At 41.5% G+C, this 19847-nt stretch overlaps 1 protein-coding gene across 1 annotated transcript in view; it reads right to left on the bottom strand.

The window, feature by feature from the left end:
- Positions 1-19847, bottom strand: part of PARK2 (parkin RBR E3 ubiquitin protein ligase) — a 1789008-nt gene that overhangs the window by 759339 nt on the left and 1009822 nt on the right. The window contains exon 6 of the mRNA XM_019526940.1: positions 12586-12701. Coding sequence (XP_019382485.1) covers positions 12586-12701 — 116 coding nt within the window. The remainder of the gene's footprint in view (positions 1-12585; positions 12702-19847) is intronic.

Here is a 19847-nt window from a genome sequence, read left to right as displayed (position 1 = left end):
GGGGGGGAGAGCAGGGGCCTGAGGCTGTACAGAAGAAAAGCAGGTTTTATAAAGGTGGTGAGGGATGCGGGGGGTGGGCAGACAGCAGCTCCAGCTCCAGCCCTGTCCTGGGTTTGGGGCTAGAGCTAGAGCTGCGGTGGCTGCCTGCCTCCCATCTATTCCCACGTCATACTCAATTCCAAGACAAGGGGCTTCCCCTACCCTTGCTAAATGGGGGTAGGGGAGGAGAAACACATCTTGAAATTGATTAAATACAGTACAGAAATAAATTCAAAAGAAAAAGAAAACCTCCACATAAGTGTCACAAAAATACAGACCAAGAGAAATTCCAAAAGTAAAAATTTAAACATATGTAACAGCAGGTAGTTCGAGGCACCTTCTCTATCAACCCTAAATATTGCCCTCTACAGTCTTCCTCTCTTCCTTCCCTAAACTTGAGCATGTCCTAGTGAGCAGGGGCTCAATTAGGGAAACCCTTGCTGCATCATGGTAAAAAAAAAAAAGAAAAGACTTCATGGGTGCAGAGAGAAGTGACAATTTTCACCCTATGGAGAGCAGTATATAGCCATGACCAAACACAAGAGCATAGCTGCAGACAGGTTCAAAAATGGCCACTAGGGTGCAAATATGAACCATTACTGCATGAGTAGTCGGATGAAAACACTTTAAAACAGAGTACCTTCTGTGTGCGCTGCCTGCCAGCCAGTCCCTGCTTTCAGAATGAGAGTGGGGAAAGCAAGCGGAGTGAGTTTCGTATGGGTTTTTTTCAGCCCTCACTGGGGGGGGGGGGCTCCCATATACCCACCCACCCTCCAACACTAGCTGGGGGACCCCTAGGATGAGCTCCCTCTCCTCCCTTTTCATCTTCCCATTCTCAATCAGGGACAGGCTGGGAGAGAGGAGGGACTCTTGCTAGAGGAAACTGGTTGCAGGCTGGCAGCCAGCAGCTAGGGCATTTATACACATACCATTTTGTCCCACAATGTGCTAGAGAACTGGTGGGTCGGAGCAAACTCAATTAATCGAGTCTGCTCTGCACACAAACTGATGCACACTGCACTGCTTCATGTGCAGTTGTATAAGTGGCGAAATGCACATCAGTGCACAGAAAATGGCGGCAGTGTGCTTTTGAACCAAAGCACCTCTGATGTGTTTTAGTTCAAAAGCACGCTGCCACCATTATCTCAGTGCTGCCGTGCATTTCACTGCTTATACAACTGCATGCACTGCAGCTCTGGGAGCTTTTAAAAGTGCTTGGTGCTGCGGCACAAGCACATGTACAAATGCCCTTGAACCAACAGTGAACTTCTGTTTTGTCCTGAGGATCCTTGTAACTCAGAAAGCTTCCTTCAAAGTGTTCTCAGTTACAGCTGCATTTCTGTCTATACTCCATGTTTGTTTTGGGTCTAATTGTCCGGGCTATGACTCACATTAAAATAGGCAATTAACCCAAATTAACCCCAATTATCCTGGGAAAAAGTGTTATCTAGGATACTTCACAGGTACTTGAAGTAGTTAAAAATAATCTGCTTGTAAAGTTGCAGGATCCCAGGATAAGAAGCTTTGTCTGAGGGGGAAATCTGACCTCTGTTTTTATCCTTAGACAAGGAAAAGGGAGAAATATGGGGAAACACCATTCTCTCAAACCAAGAGGAGTTCAAAGCTGTCCTTTTGCTAGCTGTTCTCCCTTAACTTTTGCCAGTGAGAGATATATATTGACACTACAGTAGCTTCCCCTATCTAGTCTCTCACAAAGCACTGAAAGCTAAGCAGCATGGTATGAGCATACAGCTGCAGTAGTTACTCTTAAGAGATGCAGAAGAAAAAGAGCAAGAATTGCAGTACCACCCTGTCATTACCAGAGGGTGCTGCTATATGCCAGTGGTGAAAAGGTAAAGGCAGTTGAATTTCACACAAACCACTTCTAACATCCTCAGGAGGCCTGCTGATGCAGCTAGTTGTATCCTAAACCTATAGAGCCTGCCCCCAGAGAAATGAAGGTCATTTGCCAGAATTAAATGAGATACAGTTCAAATTTCAAAGTATCAGTGTCAATAAAATATTTTCTCTGTATGTTTCTGTAGGTATCTGAACCCAAAACATTACAGCAGAATGATCTATGTTCTGGATGATTTCATTAAGCAGATTTTTTTTTAAAAGCCCTAACCCAATTAGTAACAGTTCTTAGTTTGATGTTTGATTAATTTGTTATTTTACCTAATTGATTTTTAAGAAATCCCATTAATTTTAGAAGCATTAAAAGAACACAAGTAGACTTTGTCTCTGATAGTTACAGGATTTAGACAAAGCAGATTTAATTGTTAATGTGATCTTTTTCTTTTCCCCCTTCTCAAGGTATGAAAGCACAACACTGTAATATGCAAAGGTTTGAAGAAGATGGATACTACTGCATCAGAACAGGCCACACAGAGAGAAAATGTTAGAGAACCAAATATAGATTTGACATCCTGCTTTGCTTATAACAGCTCAAGAAGCAATTTCTACACTCCTATGAAATCTTTACCTTAATAGTAAAACTAAAGCAACCAGTAGGATAGAGTAAGGCACTATTTGTTTTTACAAACAGCATCATATAAGTGACCTTCTTTTAACACATCCAGGCTTTTGATCTCAGCAAGGAACAGAGGGTCCCTAGTGAAATTCTGTTCTAATAATAGCAAAAGAAGGCCTGGATCAAAACCTTAATCCAAAAAAAAGCCTTAACTTCAGAAGTGCTTGAAATTCAAATATGGATCTATGACAGAATCTTAATTTTACAGATGCACAATCTTATTTATAATAATTGAGCCTAATCCTGAAACCAAATATTCAGGATATTATATGACATTTGGAATACAGATCTGGTTCAGAATGTTGTAACTTGAGCCTCTCTCTCAATCCACCAGCCTAGCACATACTTTCTGTCACACATGTTATGTCTATGGGTATTTTAGGGGAGAAAAAAGTAATGTTTTAGCAAAGCAGAGGGCCATTTCACATGTTCTCCAGCATGGCGTCTGGTTGAATATCCTCCCACTATTGTTTTTGCTTTCATTTATTTCTATAAATACAGATTGCCTTTGTACCTAATGTCAACAGGGAGAAATAAGAATAAAACTAGTAACTACTCTGAACTTCTAAACATTTTTTTCTACCTGACAACGTGATGAGACATCTGACTCAGAACAACATACATCAGGAGTGCTCAACCTTTTGGCCCCGCCAGGCCAGATGACTGGCATGGGACTAGTCCGTGGGCTGGGTCCTTCATCAGGTTGGCACCTGAATTGGGCCCTATGCCACCCCAAAGTGGCCCTGCATGCTTGGATTGGGCCCTGCACTATTTCAGCTCAGCCCCAAATGCCCAGATTGGGCTCTACACTGCCTCAGCCAGGCCCACCAGGCCAGGATATAGCTCCTTGCCACTCTAGCCCTATCTAGTGTGCAGAGACATGCTATCCAACCTGCTGGGCTCCCTACAAGTTTGGAAATTTGGCAGCAGGAGAGCAGCAATTAATGCTGCCATTAGTGCCCTGACACCAAATTTTCAGACCCATAGGGAGCCCAGCAGGCCAGATGACAGATCATATCTGAGGGCTGGAAATGGCCCAGGCAGTGGAAGCTGAGCACCCCTGATATACAGTATTTATCTTTCATAGGAGGAAGTAGGCAGTGACCAATACAGAACCCACGTAACACCCTACATTGATACTCTGGTCATTGAAGGTAAAAAAAAAAAATCTTAATTGTTAGGGGATTAACAGTCTTGCACTAAGCAGGTAAAATCCAACAATAAAAGTAACGTGCAGATATAGAAAAGACAGATACTTATTGCTGTGATCAATTTAAAACAGTACACCTTAAAACCACATGCTGGCCCAGGATTTCTCAGTCCTGATTAAGACCACAGTAAATGAAGAAGGGATGTTAAAAACACTGGATGAGAATTAAGAGATACAGTTATCCCTAACATCATATTGAGAACATTAGTTCACTATTGACTCAAGGAGAAAATGCCTACTGATGCTCTACAGTATTTCCTATATTGCTTCCTCCTGGAGTTCTTCCACTGAAGTGATGACCTTCTCCAACCTTTTTCTGGCTGTGGAGTCCAATGTCATTGTGGCCTGAATTGATCTGGCTGCAAAGAGCTATGACAAGGTCCATACATTTCATTTACCCTTGAATGCAAATACATCTAGCATTTGCAGTTCTAACTAGTGCCACTAGTGAAATCAAACGGTCAGTGTTTGGAAGTCTTGAGAACCAAAAAATCCACCAGTTCCCCTACTCACTTTAAAGTACTAACCTGAGAAGAACTGTTCTTATTTCTTTCTTCTGTTTTCTTTTTTGGGAGGGACCTTTCTGGGGAGGGGAAGGGAAGGCACCTTTTCAGAAACATGAAATGTGGATTTGTTAAACAAAAAATGTAAACTTTTGATCAATCCAACAGCAAATACGTCTCTTTCTGGGAAATTTTTCCTCTCTAATAAATAATGGCAAGCCCTATATATTTTTTATACCTGCATATCTGTAAGAATGCTAAAAATAATGCTGCCTTTAGGAATTGTACACTACCTAGTTTGTGAAAGACAACGTGAGGCATTTTTGCTTTGCACATTTCATTTTTATACTGCTTAACGTTGTTGTTATTTCTAAGCCTGATTTATAGCTACCCAGGGGTACTCCTAACCCTTTTGATGTTATTTCTACTGGAAACAGTTGACAAAAGCAGATCTTCCCTTGAGGATTGCACAGTTTCAGTGTTTGTTTCAAGTTTCAGCTGTTTGCTCAACCTATTAAGAGCTGCTTCAAAGACATAAAATAGCATCCCATCACCTTCAATGCCATAGAAAAAAATGCATGCATAAAGGTTGCCAATTCACACGTTAACTCTGCTATAGATAAGCGGAAAGCGTTGAAAAGTATTACACTACATGGAATATTGCCTATGGATTTAGCATAACTCTGCAAGGGTTTTTGGCTCTCAAGTATTTTACTCTGACGGTCAGTACTCCACAAAAATATTCATATCAAATATAAACTAAGGGCAAGCAGCCTGTGCACTGAATGCAAACATAGGACTAAAAATCAGCAGTGGGATTAAACATTACTTTCATTTTATGGGGGGTTTTCTGCATGCTATATCCTACTGATTTAAATAAGATTTTTTATGAGCTTTGTTTTGTAAACGTTGAGGTCTTATGTAGACTAAACCTCAAGATGCACTGCACAAACTGCCTGGACTGGACAAACTAAATGTAATGAATAGATGGGAATGCAGTAAAAGCCTCTTGGTTGATCACTTTATTGCTACTTTAGAAACACATAATTAATTGCCCAGGCTGAAAATTTTCCCATTCCAAAATTTTCCAAATAAAAATAGGAGGTAACTCTACACAAATGTTTTCACTAGAATTTCATTTTTCTGACAGAGCAAATGATAAATAATTTTAATATTTATTTGTATTAAATATACTTCCCTGTCTTTTTCCTTTTAAATCCTGTAGAATGAAGGAAGCAGACTTCAAGCAACAATGCCCTTGGTGAGCAATTCTCAGTTCTGGAGTAGGTATTAGCAAATAAATAAATTACTACCCAACAGTTGGCATAAATAAATTACTACCCAACAGTTGGTTAAAGTGAAATTAGCTTTGCAGGTATTTACTAATATTCAAACTTCCCAGGAATGCTTGCATTAAGGGAAACAATTAAAAATCCAGGACATTCTGAATTCTAATTTTAAAAAATACCCAAATATATTTGGAAGCAAAGAAATCCAGTTATAGTCTCTGTTAACCCTGAAACCCACTTCCCATTTTCCTTTTTTCACTCCATTGTGAAATATGCTTAATTTAGATATAAGACTTCTTCTAAGGCCTTTAGAGGAATCCACAGACTACAGTTCTGACATCTTAGATTTGGAGAAGATACTCTACTTATACCATTTGCAAACAGGAAATGAAAAATGCGCACCACAGCACTTCATAGCAGACTGATCTTAGCAACTTAATGTTGAAGGCCGTCCCTCGCTCAAGTAATCAGCGCCTTGAATGCATCACCAGGGAAATGAAACCACATGCAATCCTCCTACAGGAAACACATACAGAGGAGCTGTGGAAAATGAAGCTGTCAGGCTATAGCCTAGCAAACTGTATCCAGCAGGATCCATGGCTTTGGTACCTTCATCAGAAATGACCTTCCTCACACTACCAAGGGATATGACTCTTCCAGGACTGCAAGATAATGGAGCGCTGTCCAGGTCAATGACAATCATTGTCAACATATACAAGCCCACTCTGCCACATTGTTAATCACATCCCTGACTATTTATGACTAGATGACCTTATATGCAGGTGACTTCAACCATCAACATCAAGTTTGGGAATATTCTATTCACTGTAGCAACACAGATAATCTTTGTCACTGGGCAAGCCTGAATGATATAACCCCCATACAGGAGCCAAGTACCTTCCATTCTGGACACTGGAACATTAAGACAAACCCAGTTCTTGCCTAGTGGAAGGGTAAAATACTAAAAAAAGTACTTGACAAGTTTCCATCATCTCAACACAGACTTTCACTCATCAGCACTGATAATATGACTTTTCAACCCACACCAACCAGACCAGCTGCAAGATGGAACTTTTGGAAGGCAGATTGGCAGAAATATCAAAGGGCAACCAACAAGAGAGTAAACCAACTAGAGGATCCATCTAAACCCAGTATTGATCAAAGTTACACAACATTGTCAGCCACAAACAGATTCATCAGGCATCTGACTAGACCTCTTACATGTATACCATGATCCAAAGGATTGAAGGTTGCTTACTAAAACATACCTCAGACTTCCGGCATACAACATCTAAGTGCGACATGTTGCCATAGTAGCCCAAGGAATAGATATGACAGAACTGGGGAAAAAAGAGTACTGACATAGAACTCATTTGCTTACTATCTCCATAAGTGGGTATAAAGTTAAGTGTCAATAAACCCATATCATCACACTTCCACCTAAATAATTGTCAACCCAAAAGCACACTGAATATCAGAGTAGGCAACCACATCCTTCCCCACATAGGCAACTGGTAGGGGATGCACAGGGGTGTATGTGCCCCCCATGATGGCTGACACTGATGCTGTCGGTAAGGTTGGTGCCTTGCCTGACAGGGTCAGTGGCTTCTGCAGGTGCCCCCCACAAATTCAGGAGGCACCAGTCACTCATGCTTCCATGAGCATACCACAACCTACTTAGGAGTCACATTATACCATTCCATCAACTATAAACATCTGATTCAGATGGTCAGCACTAAAGTATCTGCACAGGTTGCTGCCTTAAGATGTGTAGCCAGCACAACAGGGCGTACCAACTTCAAAGTGCTCTGAACCACTGCATTTGTCATGTATCTGGACTTTAAAAAAGCCTTTGATCTGGTGTCCCATAACCTCCTCATGGAAAAATTGGCCAACTGCACCTCAGCTACATTACAGTCTGATGGCTGGGAAATTGACTCTGAGGTCGGACCCAGAGAGTAGTAGTCAATGGCAGCGAATCATTATGGCGCTCCGTGACCAGTGGTATCCCCCAAGGCTCAGTCTTTGGACTGGTTCTCTTTAACATCTTTATCAATGATGTGCACATTGGTGTCAGAAGCGCACTGGCTAAGTTCACTGATGATACTAAACTTTGGGGCATAGCGTCTGCACCTGAGGACAAGCTAGTGATCCAGGCTGACTTGGACAAACTTAGTAAGTTGGTGGACACAAACCTGATGATGTTCAATACTGATAAATGTAAGGTACTCCATCTTGGGGAAAAAATACCCACAGCATACTTATAGGCTCGGCAGTGCTACACTTGCTAGCACCACTGCTGAAAGACACTTGGGAGTCATGACTGACCACAAGATGAACATGAGCCACCAATGTGATGTCGCAGCTGGTAAAGCAAACAAAACTCTGGCTTGCATCTATAGATGCTTCTTAAGTAAATCTCACAATGTCATCCTCCCACTATACTTGGCCTTGGTGAGGCCACAGCTGGAGTACTGTATCCAGTTCTGGGCTCTGCAATTCAAGAAGGATGTGGAGAAGCTTGAGAGAGTCCAGAGGAGAGCCATGCGCATGATCAAAGGGCAAGAGAATAGGCTGAGAATCATGGGACTGTTCAGTCTGGAAAACCGCACGCTCAGGGGGTCCTGGTGGCTGCTTATAAGTACATAAGGGGTGTACATCAGGATCTGGGAGAACATCTGTTCACCAGAGTGCCCAAAGAAAAACAAAGACCAACAGTCATAAACTCCTAAAAGACCGTTTTAGGCTGGACATAAGAAAAAATTTCTTTATGGTCCGAGTCCCCAAGACCTGGAATAGATTCCCTCCAGAAGTAGTGAAGGCACCTACACTGGACTCATTCAAGAAACATTTGGATGTTTATCTTTCTGGGATCCTTTGACCCTAGCTGACTTCCTGCCCCTGAGGCAAGAGGCTGGATTTGATGATCTTTGAGGTCCTTTCCAGCCTTAACATCTATGAAATCTATGAAATCTGAAATAGTATATGCCCCAGCAGAATACTGTGCTTTTGCACAGTCCAGAAGTTGTCACACTAAACAGTTCAACATTGTACTTAACAGTACACTGAGATTTATAAGAGGCTGGACAACTTACACACACATGTACTCCCTGTACTCTTGGACATTAAACCAAGTGATATAACATCATTACTGGCAATAGAGGCAAGAGATGATGAAAAAAAAACCTGCGCCATCAACTGATAATTGAAGACCCAAATAGATGGAAGTTTAATAGACTCAAAAGTCTTAAACTGTTTGTACATGAAGCCAACAAGCTCCTGAAAGAGACTGGAGACACTGAACCAAATCTATGGGCAACAAAGAAGTGGGCCAACTTCTGGCAAAAGTGAGATCTATTCCTACAGTCTTTTATACCAACACCAAACAAGTCCCACATTGGGCATGACCTTGACAGAGAAGTGTGGGTTAAGATGAACAGACTGAGATCTGGATACATATGCTTCAAAATAACATTTCAGAAGAGGAACATTGTGGACAGCCCCTTGTATGAATGCAGCGTTCAACAAACAGCACAGCATGTAATCAAAAGTTGCAATCTTTACAAATGACCGGACGAATGAAATCCACACACTGAGTGATGCTACCAGACAGTGGCTTATACATCTGGAAGTTGATATCTGATACCATACAAAAGAGAGCGAGAGAAAACAGACTGATCTACTCTCAGGTCCGATCCTGCATTTAGGTAGGCTTGTTTGTTTTCTTTGCAGAATGGGTTGGTTACCACCTCTAATGAAAGCAGCACCTGGGATTTAGCTTGTATCCAGGATAAGTCAACTTGCCCAGATTGAAAGCACCAGAACATTTGCGTGAGAAGATTTTGTCTGCAAATGAGAAGGGTGTTATATAAAAACCCAGTTTAATTATCCAATAAAGGCATATCTGTAGGAAACAGTAGGAGAAACAGGGACATCTTCAAGAGCCTCCATCAACACCATTCCACACTGTTCCTAGGCTTGTATTTTTATGAGGGGGAAGATGAGATGTTAGTCTTTTGGCAGAATTAAAGCAGTTTAGCTTCCTTAACTGTGTAAATCTTTACTTTCAAATGTTTGTGTGTCCTGGAAATTTAACTATGATTCTGCATTACTCTAGAAGAGGAATGTGAGTTAGTTCTAGTGTTCCTGTAAGGATTTTACCCTTAAATTACTGGTTTGTATTCCCAATTTTACATCTTCCTTACTGCACTTTTTAGACATTTTAAAAAAGTTTTCTTAACAATAAATCCAGCCTGGAAGCAGTTCGGGGAGAAGCTAGGAGGAGATTCACTCCATGCAGACTTTCTCTGGTCCGTTAGAGGACATCTGCCCTCTCTGGCATCTGCACACACCTGAAAGATGGAGCAGAATACCAGTGAAGATTAAGAAATATGCTAGAGGAATGGGGGCCCCTCCTGGGAATTTTAAGATCTAAAGAAAGTTGGAAAGAGTAGGTCTGCAGGTCCTGACCCACATCAGATCTACAAGAGTAGAAACAGCCCTAGAGAACAGGAAGCAATGCATGGAAGTGGGACCTGTCCTGAATAAAGGTATCATTTCCCTGGTAGCCCACAGGAACTTCTCTGAAAAGCTCTCCAGCGCCCAGTAAAGGGGTGAAGAGGTTCATGGGACTCACTCAACTGCCTCACTGAAAGCCTTATGAGCTTTGATGGGGACCTTCCATAACTCTTACAAGGTAACTTTTCCATAACTCTTCATAAACTATTTATAGACCACCTAGCCATCCCCCTCCCTCTCTCTGACCCATTTGAAACAACCTTGTTCATCTGTGATCGAATGCAGTCAGATTATCAGGCACTGCAGAAGTCTAAACAGGATTTTCAGTCGCCAGACACTCCTAGTAGCTTCCTCAGGGAATGACAACCCTCTCCAGGCACAATGTGATCTCCTAAGCATAATAAGGTTTCATATAGAGGTGGGATAATGGGCGGAAGGACCGTGATGCTTGTGAGGTTCTTCAGTGAGTTTGTCTATTAATAGTCTGTGAAAAGTGAGCTTGCCTGGCAAGCTTACAAAGGATTTTGTAGGGTGATTTGTCCATGTCAAACTCATTCACATCTTCAGGAGCAGTGGAGGGTTCTCTCTCCTACTGCCCACTCATGCTCCCTTCTCTCATTTTTTCTTGCTGTCTTGCTAACAGTTAATAAGGGAGTGTAATGACATGTCTCCTCCATCCAAAATCCATTCTTTCTCTATGGCACACCATCATGACTCCTGGAAACTTCTGAACCTAATGCAAGCCTGAAGGGTATGGACATGCACATATTAGGAGCGTTTTCAGAAGGGCAGTAGTTGTTATGTTCTAATTGTTATGTGTTGGCAAACTAGGAATGATATGAATGTAGGAAAATCATTTCAGCTTTCATACTGAATGAAGCAGTCTTTTTCTGCCAGTCCTTTCACAGCATCTGACAAAGTAGGTCATTGCTTATGCCTCTCTGAAGCAATTAGTCTCTAAGGTGTCACTCTGTCCTACCTTCTGCTTGTGTGCAGACATGGCTAACCACTTCTCATACCTTTGCGGTTTTAATAAGGGGTGATGGGGGTTGGAGGAAGTTAACATCATAAGAGAAACCAAGTCACAATCTTAAATTAGGAGAGCCAAATGCTGCTACTTTGTAAACCATTGGGACAAGCTGTTAAAGTGATTCAATTAAAAGTACCCACAAGATAGATTTTAAAAGAAACAGACAACAATTTTACAAAACCCAGGTATATATGAAGTGGTGAACACGGTACTATTATTTTTCGTTGTACATTTATCTCTTAACTTATCAGCAAGACTCATTTTTTTCAGTCAACTACTGTCAGCAGTCAGATGCTGCCAGTAGAGCAGCATGCAAGCACTGAAAAGCAGCTTAATATAGTATATTGTGCTGTGTCTGAGATGAGATAAGAATAACATCCTATAATCCTCTATTAGAAATTTATTTATAGAAAACCAGGTTTTTCCTTGGAAAAGTGATCTTCAAATGGTTTGTTTAACCTACCCTTTTCCACCAATTATAAGTAGTCAGAATGTACCCTTTTCCCCCCAAAACCCATTCTCTTCTTATAAAATAGAGACTGGTCAATACTGAGTTATTATAAATATATATAAAAACTAACATAATGTGAACAGTAATGAGATACCACCCCAATGTCTCTCTCATAACCAGCAGATGTGGGTGCTTTGGAAAAGTTTTCAGAAGGCCTCTTCTTGGAAATTACTTTTATTTAATGCAGCACCACTATGGCTCCTGCATCAAATTACATATCGCATTACATTTTTTTTAGGATCAGAAGGTCAGTGAAAAATAAATATATAAAAGATTAGAAAGAGAAGATACCTTTTCAATTAGACGCAGCAGATGCATAAAATCAATTACTAACAAAAAACAGGTTAAAACCCTGAATAAAAAAAATGGCTCACTTACATGAAAATCACACATACGGACCTGTATACCTTATGCAAGATAACATGCTTACAATTAAGTGTTTTTCTAACTTATGGGGCTGAATATGGCATAGTGCTGTGCTTCTTGTATTGTATGAGCCCATTTGTCAAACACAAAGAATCCTGGCAGCATTTGCATCAAAAGGATTGCTGCCCTGATATACAAGATACACATGATAAGACTTAGTTTCCTTTTTTGCAGGAACATTTTCTACTCCTGCACATTTTATCCAAATTATTGGATTCTGAATGTAGATCAGAGCAACCAATCTGATCACTTGTGCCACTGAAAAACAACACTTTCAACACTTCACATACCTATTTAGATGTATAAACAGTTAGATTTGCACCTGAAACTCACCCGTGGATACAAAATGTGCATCCCAATTATGCTGACAAAACAGGAGAATGCACTTTAAAAATGTGACCAATATTGTATCAAAATACTTAGGCAGGAAGGATGCAAGAAAGAAAACCAAGGGGGGAAATGTAGAAATGATAAGTATTCTGAAGCACTGAGATAGTAAATTTGTGACACTCTACAGTGTACTTACCTAATATCTGTGCATGTTATACATGTGATACGACGGCTGTTTGTTGTAATGAGGTTCAAAGCCACAGATGTTTCACTGTCAGAAGTTGGGTGTGCTCCACATTTAAAGTAAAACTCCTGAAATATTGAAGGAGAGATAAAGGGAAGATTACATACCTGCAGCTCATGTCCTCTCTTTATCTTGGTCTAACTGACATTTCAGACAGCAGACAAATCACCGCTGCCAGCAGTAAAGGAGGGCATTCATTAGGAATGATTTAGAATGAATTCCTTGCAGACTCTCTCTCCACTAGGCATACATTTTATACTTGCAAAATACCCTAATGAACAAAACTTCTCATGTTGCTTATGTTTAGTACTAGATGTAGACTGTATTTATTTTTCTGGATCCATAGAGAAAAATAAGGCCAAGTTAGATCTAGAAGGGGGTGGTGGGGATTCAGTGGTGTAGTTGCACTCTACTTTGATTCCTAGTCCACCCAAAGTTTAAAGTGGCAGGAGCATTTCTATTCAGGCATCAGTGACAGAGTCAACTGACTTTATGGCTAACTATCTACTACTTGATGCTTTCTAAACTCTTCATTCCACACGTTATGACCCTCCCTACTTTTTAATGGTTTTGATGTTCAGCTAATCAAGCTACCCTTTCATCTGCAATTTTGTTGTTTGTTAGCTTTTCCTAGTAATGTGGTTCCTGTTTCACAGCCCTGAAAATTTATTTTGGCTCTAGCTAAAAACATGAACTCAGGGTTAGAAATACATTTCAGTGAAGCAGTGTATGTACTGTCAAGATATCTAAGAATGCTAAAGATGTCCATTTAATTCTAATGACTGCAGGACTAATTAAACAATGCATTTTGATTGTTTTTGCCTTGTTTGTTATGGCTTATGCATAATATATGATATAACAAATTAATGCACATACACTGAATTTATGTTTGTTTTTGCTCTGATCTTAAACTGAATAATTCAGCCCTAGGCCACTAGCTTAATAGTAAAGCTTCTAGTTTCTTTTTAATTTGATAAAAATATATGTGTTGGGATGATGTTTCACACCTCTGCATCCTCCTTTTCAAAATCCTAGATCCACCCATGAATAAGGCCTCTGGCAGATATTCAGTTAAAGGTGCAATGGGGTATAGAATCATATAAAGTCAGGGTTTGAAGGGACCTCAGGAGGTCATGTAGTCCTACCTGCTTCTGAAACCAGGGGGGTGAACTGCAGTCCCAACAACTGTACCTCCTGCCATGCTATACGTGCATGGCAGGAGGTACAACTGTGGGATCAGATCCCAAAAATGCCATATTGACCATGCAGGGGGAGCCCAGGATCATGATCTTGGGTTTCCCCTGCACTGGCAAGCTGGGTGCCTAGCGCCCCTACGGCTGGGAGACCCAGTCTGCCATCAGAGCACATGGAGCCCTTGAGGCTGGCCACACATTCAATCTATTGTGTGCTGGGAACCAGCCACAAAGTTATTACACATTTTTTGTGTGCTAACTTTGTGGTTCATTCCTTGTTTTATCACACCATTAACTGAATGAATGTGTGGCCAGCTTAATCACATCTTAAGTAGTAACTGGTTAATCACGTCTTCAGTGTAACATTTTCCAGGGACTGAATATCCCCTGAAACTGCAGAGGTATGATCAAAATGAGGAAGCAGGGTCACCCGTAAGATGCAGGGTGCTAAGCACTGTAACTAAGCGTTAATGTTCCTGGACAAGTCTATAGAATAGCCTTAGCAGTGTGGCTCATCAACAATTATATTTGACTTAAATTATTCCAGTTTATATAGCTTGTAGACCGATTTCAATCAGGATAATGTTGCTAGGGTTTTCTCTTGCGTATTAAGCAACATGACCAATAGCTGTTACCTGTGATTTTTTTCTTTTTGGTCTTTTATCACTTTTAGGGAAAATTCAGTATATAGGAATTGGTTTTGGGGATTTAAATATTAACAGCGCTCTCTCTGTATGTTAGAGGAGGCATGTTGGAGGAATGTGCCTTGACTACAAACTTGGAGTGAGTAAGTTGTGATGTTTGTTAGCTTTTGCTTGAACAAGACACAGAGAAAGTTAAATCTCTTGTACAAATATGCTTCATTTGGTTGGCAAGCACTGTCTTCATTGCAGAGCTTTAGCTGACCTTATAGATAGGTGGGGACCAAGGTACTGCATGTATTGAAAATGAAAATAAAAACCTTGAATTTACGGTTTTATTACTGTTGGTACTACAGAAGACACGCAAGATGCATCTGGACTGCTATTACTTTAAACACTTTCTTTTGGTTGCCAATCCTAAACATTCACAGATAATGAGCTTTTTTAAAAAGCAATACATGTGAGATGTTTTTTATTTGCCTTTTGATTTTTAAGCCTGTAAAATACCTTTGGAACATGTTTTCTACCTTTATCCATAAACATGGTAGCTAATTTTTTTCAACTTAAAATTTAATTTAATCCTTGTCTCTAGAAGCTAGGGTTTTGAGAAAAACCCCAGTGAAATGAACTGAACTGCTCATATGCTTAGAATTATCTTGTGCTTAAGTACTTGGCTGAACTACAGTATCAAATCTCTTTTGAGTCTTATTTCCTATTTATTTTTTAATGTTGTTCTTTTACTCTTAGAATTATTTTTGGATACAGTTTTTCATTTATTTTGATTTTTTGTTTTAGGAAAACAGTAATAAATATTTATTGCAAATCGTAAGTTCTACGAGTTGCTGCTTGCTTCAGTACATTTATCTGATACCATGTAGTACTATGATCAGTTAAGTAAAAAAATATTGACCAAAGATCCTAAAGCCAGACATCTACAGCATGGAAACACAAAATAAAAAAAAACTTTGGGTAAAAATGATTCATCTAACAATAATAACTTGTGTTGGTCTACAAGCAAAAAGAAGCATTGAGCAATAATGACAGTACACTCTAAAATACTTGCAATGGTTTTACACTTAGAGCTTTACATTGTATAGGAAAAGAATGTCCTTGTGTCTTTGGTATGCAGAATTTACTACCATTTTTATTTCTGGTTGCTTTATTGCAAGCACAGCAAACAATCATAAACTACACCCCCACCGACAAAACTGTGCAAAGCCTAGTATACTTTAATGGCTTTACATGTTTTCAGTATTCCCTTTTCTTTCTGTAGAGAGAGAGAGAGAGAGAAAAAAGAACATTCCTCTGATGAAGAAATACACAATGAGAATATGAGTAAAATCTAATGCACAGTATCCAGCATAGTCAAGAAGTTGGCACTTGTAGATTGACCTGTCTGCAAACAAAACCAAACGGAAAACATTGGAGAATTAATATTCCCAGACATGTCCGCAATCAGAGAGAACCATCAAAACTACTGAGAAACAAAATCACAGAAAGATGCAAACTGAGAATGGTGCTTACAGTTTGGGAAGCATTACTGCACCACCAAGGCACTGCCAAAATACAACTGTTAAGATCAAGAAATCAGTAAAGGAATAGCAGCCACCAAGAATAATGTATGCTATTTTCTTTCATCATGCTGTTGTAGTCACATTTCCAGATCTTCTCATGAACTTATGAGAGTGTAAGTTATATGTTTCATATTGCTGCCTCCTGGGTGTAAGGAATCTTGTCTAGAGTTTAGAGCACACGACAGGAAGTAAAGAATTTCAAGTTATATTCCAGCTCTGTAACTGACCTTCTGCAGAACTTATGGGGAAAAAAATGACTGACCTGTCTATGCTTAAGTTTATCAATTGAAAATTTCTTTAAAATACTTCGTTAGGGTGTCATTTCTTTAAAATACTTTGTTGTAACTCATGATTATATATGCAAAGTACTTTGATATTAAAACAAATTCATTTGGGAAGAGAAGACACTATTTTACATAATAAAATGAAATACCGCTAGTCTCAGAAGCAAAGTAAGACTAAAAGCAAAGACCACTCATATTAAGAAAGCTATTATCTTTAAAAAAACTTTACAATTTTATCAAATTTTATGGAACTAATTTAAAATACAAAAGGTTCACTCTTAAGTTTAAAACTTATTGGCCATATGTCAATCTGCAGAAAACTTTTAGGGCTGGGTTATAAGAGATATAGAAAAATGCTGTTTAAAATGAACATGTTGAAAGTAGACCAGCACCATTAGAAAGGTAACCCACTTACAAAGTGCACCACCGGGGAGCCTCCTCACAGAAAGAAAAGGTACAAAATGGAAGGTACAAAAATATGCAGTACTGTATACTCAACAGTATAGTTTACTTGGACAGCTATAAGAAATCATGTCCTCTGAATGCAGTCCATATGTACTTGCAGTGGCAACTGGAATCCTTATTCTGAAGAGAATACTAGATAACTATTGCATTACTAGACTGATGTACATACATACATACACACACACATTAATAAAAAGTATTCTATTATATTTTCAGGATTATAAAAGTAATGGTCTCCATGATGTTCTCAGTTACAACCAAAAAAAAGAGTATAACCTACTTCTAAATTGGGTTTAAATTAGTGATTTACAAAAATGTACATCCTACATATGATACATTTACAACATAATATTTTTAGCATCCAGTTTACTATATCAATCTGCAACTGTATATATGGAACTGAGAATATATTCTTATTGAAACAACTTTTGTGCCTTCCTAACTCTGCTTCCAGGCGTTAGAGCAATCCCTATCATAATTAAGACTCAGTGAGCATTTCTACATGTGCATTTCTGTTGTATTAAATTTACTGAGAAGTCAATTACTGTGCAGTGAGTGGGAATAGACCAGAGCCTACACGTGCAGGTGACCTGGGACTAGATTTAGCCCCAACCCAGAGCCGCTTGCCATGTGCCTGTGTGGACACTCAGGGGAGCTCCAGCTTCTGGCCGCATGGCTGCCAGCACACCCTGCTGCTACACCCTGCTGCTGCTCTGGGCACAAATGAGCTCCTGTATTGGGACCCTAATCCATAATGGCATGGGAAGCAAGCCTGGCCTGCCTGGCCTGCCCCATAATGTCCACTGATGCCTGTCACAGTGCTACATATTCCTGCCCCCAGCCGCCAAGGAGAAGATCTCTGCTGGGATCATAGAATCAATGAATCATAGAATCAATGAGTTGGAAGGGACCTAGACAGATCATCTAGTCCGACCCCCTGATCAATGTGTTCCTTAGTGTGCGAGAGGCCAGCAGCCACCCAGCTGTGGGGACATGACTGACTCAAAGTTCTGACATGTGTCCCACCTCCCTGTGTACTGTGGGGGGGAAACCCAGGGGCATGGAAGTGGGGCTGGGTGGAGCAAGTAGGGGGGCAGGGGCCAGAGGGAGGCAGGGGCCAGAGTGAGAGGCAAAGGTGGGGCAGCCCAGTGTGGGACTTACCATTGGTCTGGACCTGGCAAAGCTGGCAGTTCTGCGTGGGACTCACTATGCTAGGTGGTATTCAGCTCCGTCTGGTGTCTGCAGCCTGCAGTGGGCTTGAAGCTGGAACCCCACTGGGCTCCTCCCCCCAGGGAGGAGCTGGTGCTGCTGGTCGTGTGGCCAGCCACTCCTTCTGGGTAGCTATGGAGTGGGGCCGAGGCTGAGGCAGCTGCTGGCCAGGGCTCCCCACGCTGCCAGTGGGCACAGTAGCTGGGGAGGAGTACAGGGTGGGGTGCTGGAGGCCCAAGGTCCCCTCTCCTGGTGACGAGTCACTGGAGGTATCAGGGTGAGGTGCAGCGGTGGCCTCCTAGGGTGCCAAAATGTGGGTTAGCTCTTGCATGAAGGGCATGGTCCTGAGGGCCCCACCGGATTTGCGATTGTAGCCGGTCATGGCCACCCACTGGGCCCACAGGGCTTGGCCTTCATGCAGCACTACCACTCTGACTGGGGGTGGCCCCACACCCATATTCCAGCTGCTAGGACCTCATAAATGTGGGTGTTTGAGCGCCCTCCCTTGGCAAACTGCCTCAGGACATCCTCCCTGTCCACAGTACCACAAGAGCATGGACCTCCTCCCAGGTTCAGCTGGCACCCCTGGGGCTGCGGAAAGGTAGGTTTATGTGGGGGGAGCCAAGGTTGGACACATAGAAGGTGGTGGACATTGTCCCCATGCTGGCTGACTGGGCCCCCACACAGCTGGCCCTATGTAGCTGGCCCTGGAGGACTGGTAGAAGCTCCCCTAACAGAGGCATGGGCAGGGAGTCATAGCCATGTGGTTGAGGTGCTTCACCAATGTCCTTCAAAGAGACAGAGGTGGGGAGTGAGAAGCAGGAAGCAGCAGGTGCTGGCCTCGTGGCACAGCCAGCAGAGCCAGCAGCCCTGGTGGGATCACAGGGCTGGGCAAGGGGTGCAGCAAACTGCAGCCCTTTGTAGCACTCACTTGTGGCCAGGCAGCAGCTCTAGAGTGAGACAGACCTGGCAAACACCAACTGAGGGCTGTCCAGAGGGAAACATGGGACCTGCTGGGCTCCAGCAGTAAGCACAGGCTCCCGGAGTGTGTGCCCCACAGAATAAAATGGCTGCATGCTTTTCTGCCCTGCAGGTAGAGGCTACCAGAGAGCAGCCCAGACCAGCAGCAGGAAAGGGGGTTAGGCAGGAGACCTGGGGCTGGGCTCCAGCTGGTCCCCTAGTGGCTGGGCACATCCAGCTGGGAGGCTCTACATGTGCGTTATTGTGCAGTAACTAATCAGTCATAAATTTGATAACTGCATCAAGCAGGTATCAAATTTACGCTCAAGTCAGCATAAGTCACCATAGTTACTGTGCAGTACAGATGTGTCTTTGTAGATGTGAACCAGCACTGTACAGTAATTTATCCTACTGCACAGTAAATATGCATGTGTAGATGCGCCCAGTGGATATGGAAGACAAAAAGTTTTGTATAAAAGTTTTGCTGGGCCTGAAATGACTCAATGCCAGCACAACCTTTTCAGGCCAGAACTTGTAAGGGACCCTTCAGAAAGACAGCTCACAACTCTCTTCTCAGTTCTCTAAAAGAGGGAACTCCTCCCTGGCTAGATCTTGGACTTCTAGAACCCTTTGCCCATTATACAAGGCTCAGTAGGCAAGAATCTCTTCCTATATGTTTAATTTAAGCTCATCATTTGTGCAAAGGTAAATGTTCCCACCAAGGACTGGCCTAACAATTAATGAATGGTTCTAGAAGTCAGTTCCCTTAGACTTGATCTGCAAACTTTGCCATAGATTTGCTGCACCTCTCTCAGACAAGAAGTCATTACTTTCAGTGGCCAAATTAAAATCCTTTTTGCTGTGCTGGACCCCAAATGCTTTTTTTTT

The sequence above is a fragment of the Gavialis gangeticus genome, unplaced genomic scaffold (genome assembly GCF_001723915.1).
Source record: "Gavialis gangeticus isolate Ggan-Ray unplaced genomic scaffold, GavGan_comp1, whole genome shotgun sequence".
In the NCBI taxonomy this organism is placed as follows: domain Eukaryota; kingdom Metazoa; phylum Chordata; order Crocodylia; family Gavialidae; genus Gavialis; species Gavialis gangeticus.
Note: the sequence above shows the minus strand (reverse complement) of the source record. Positions and strands in the feature narration are given on the sequence as shown.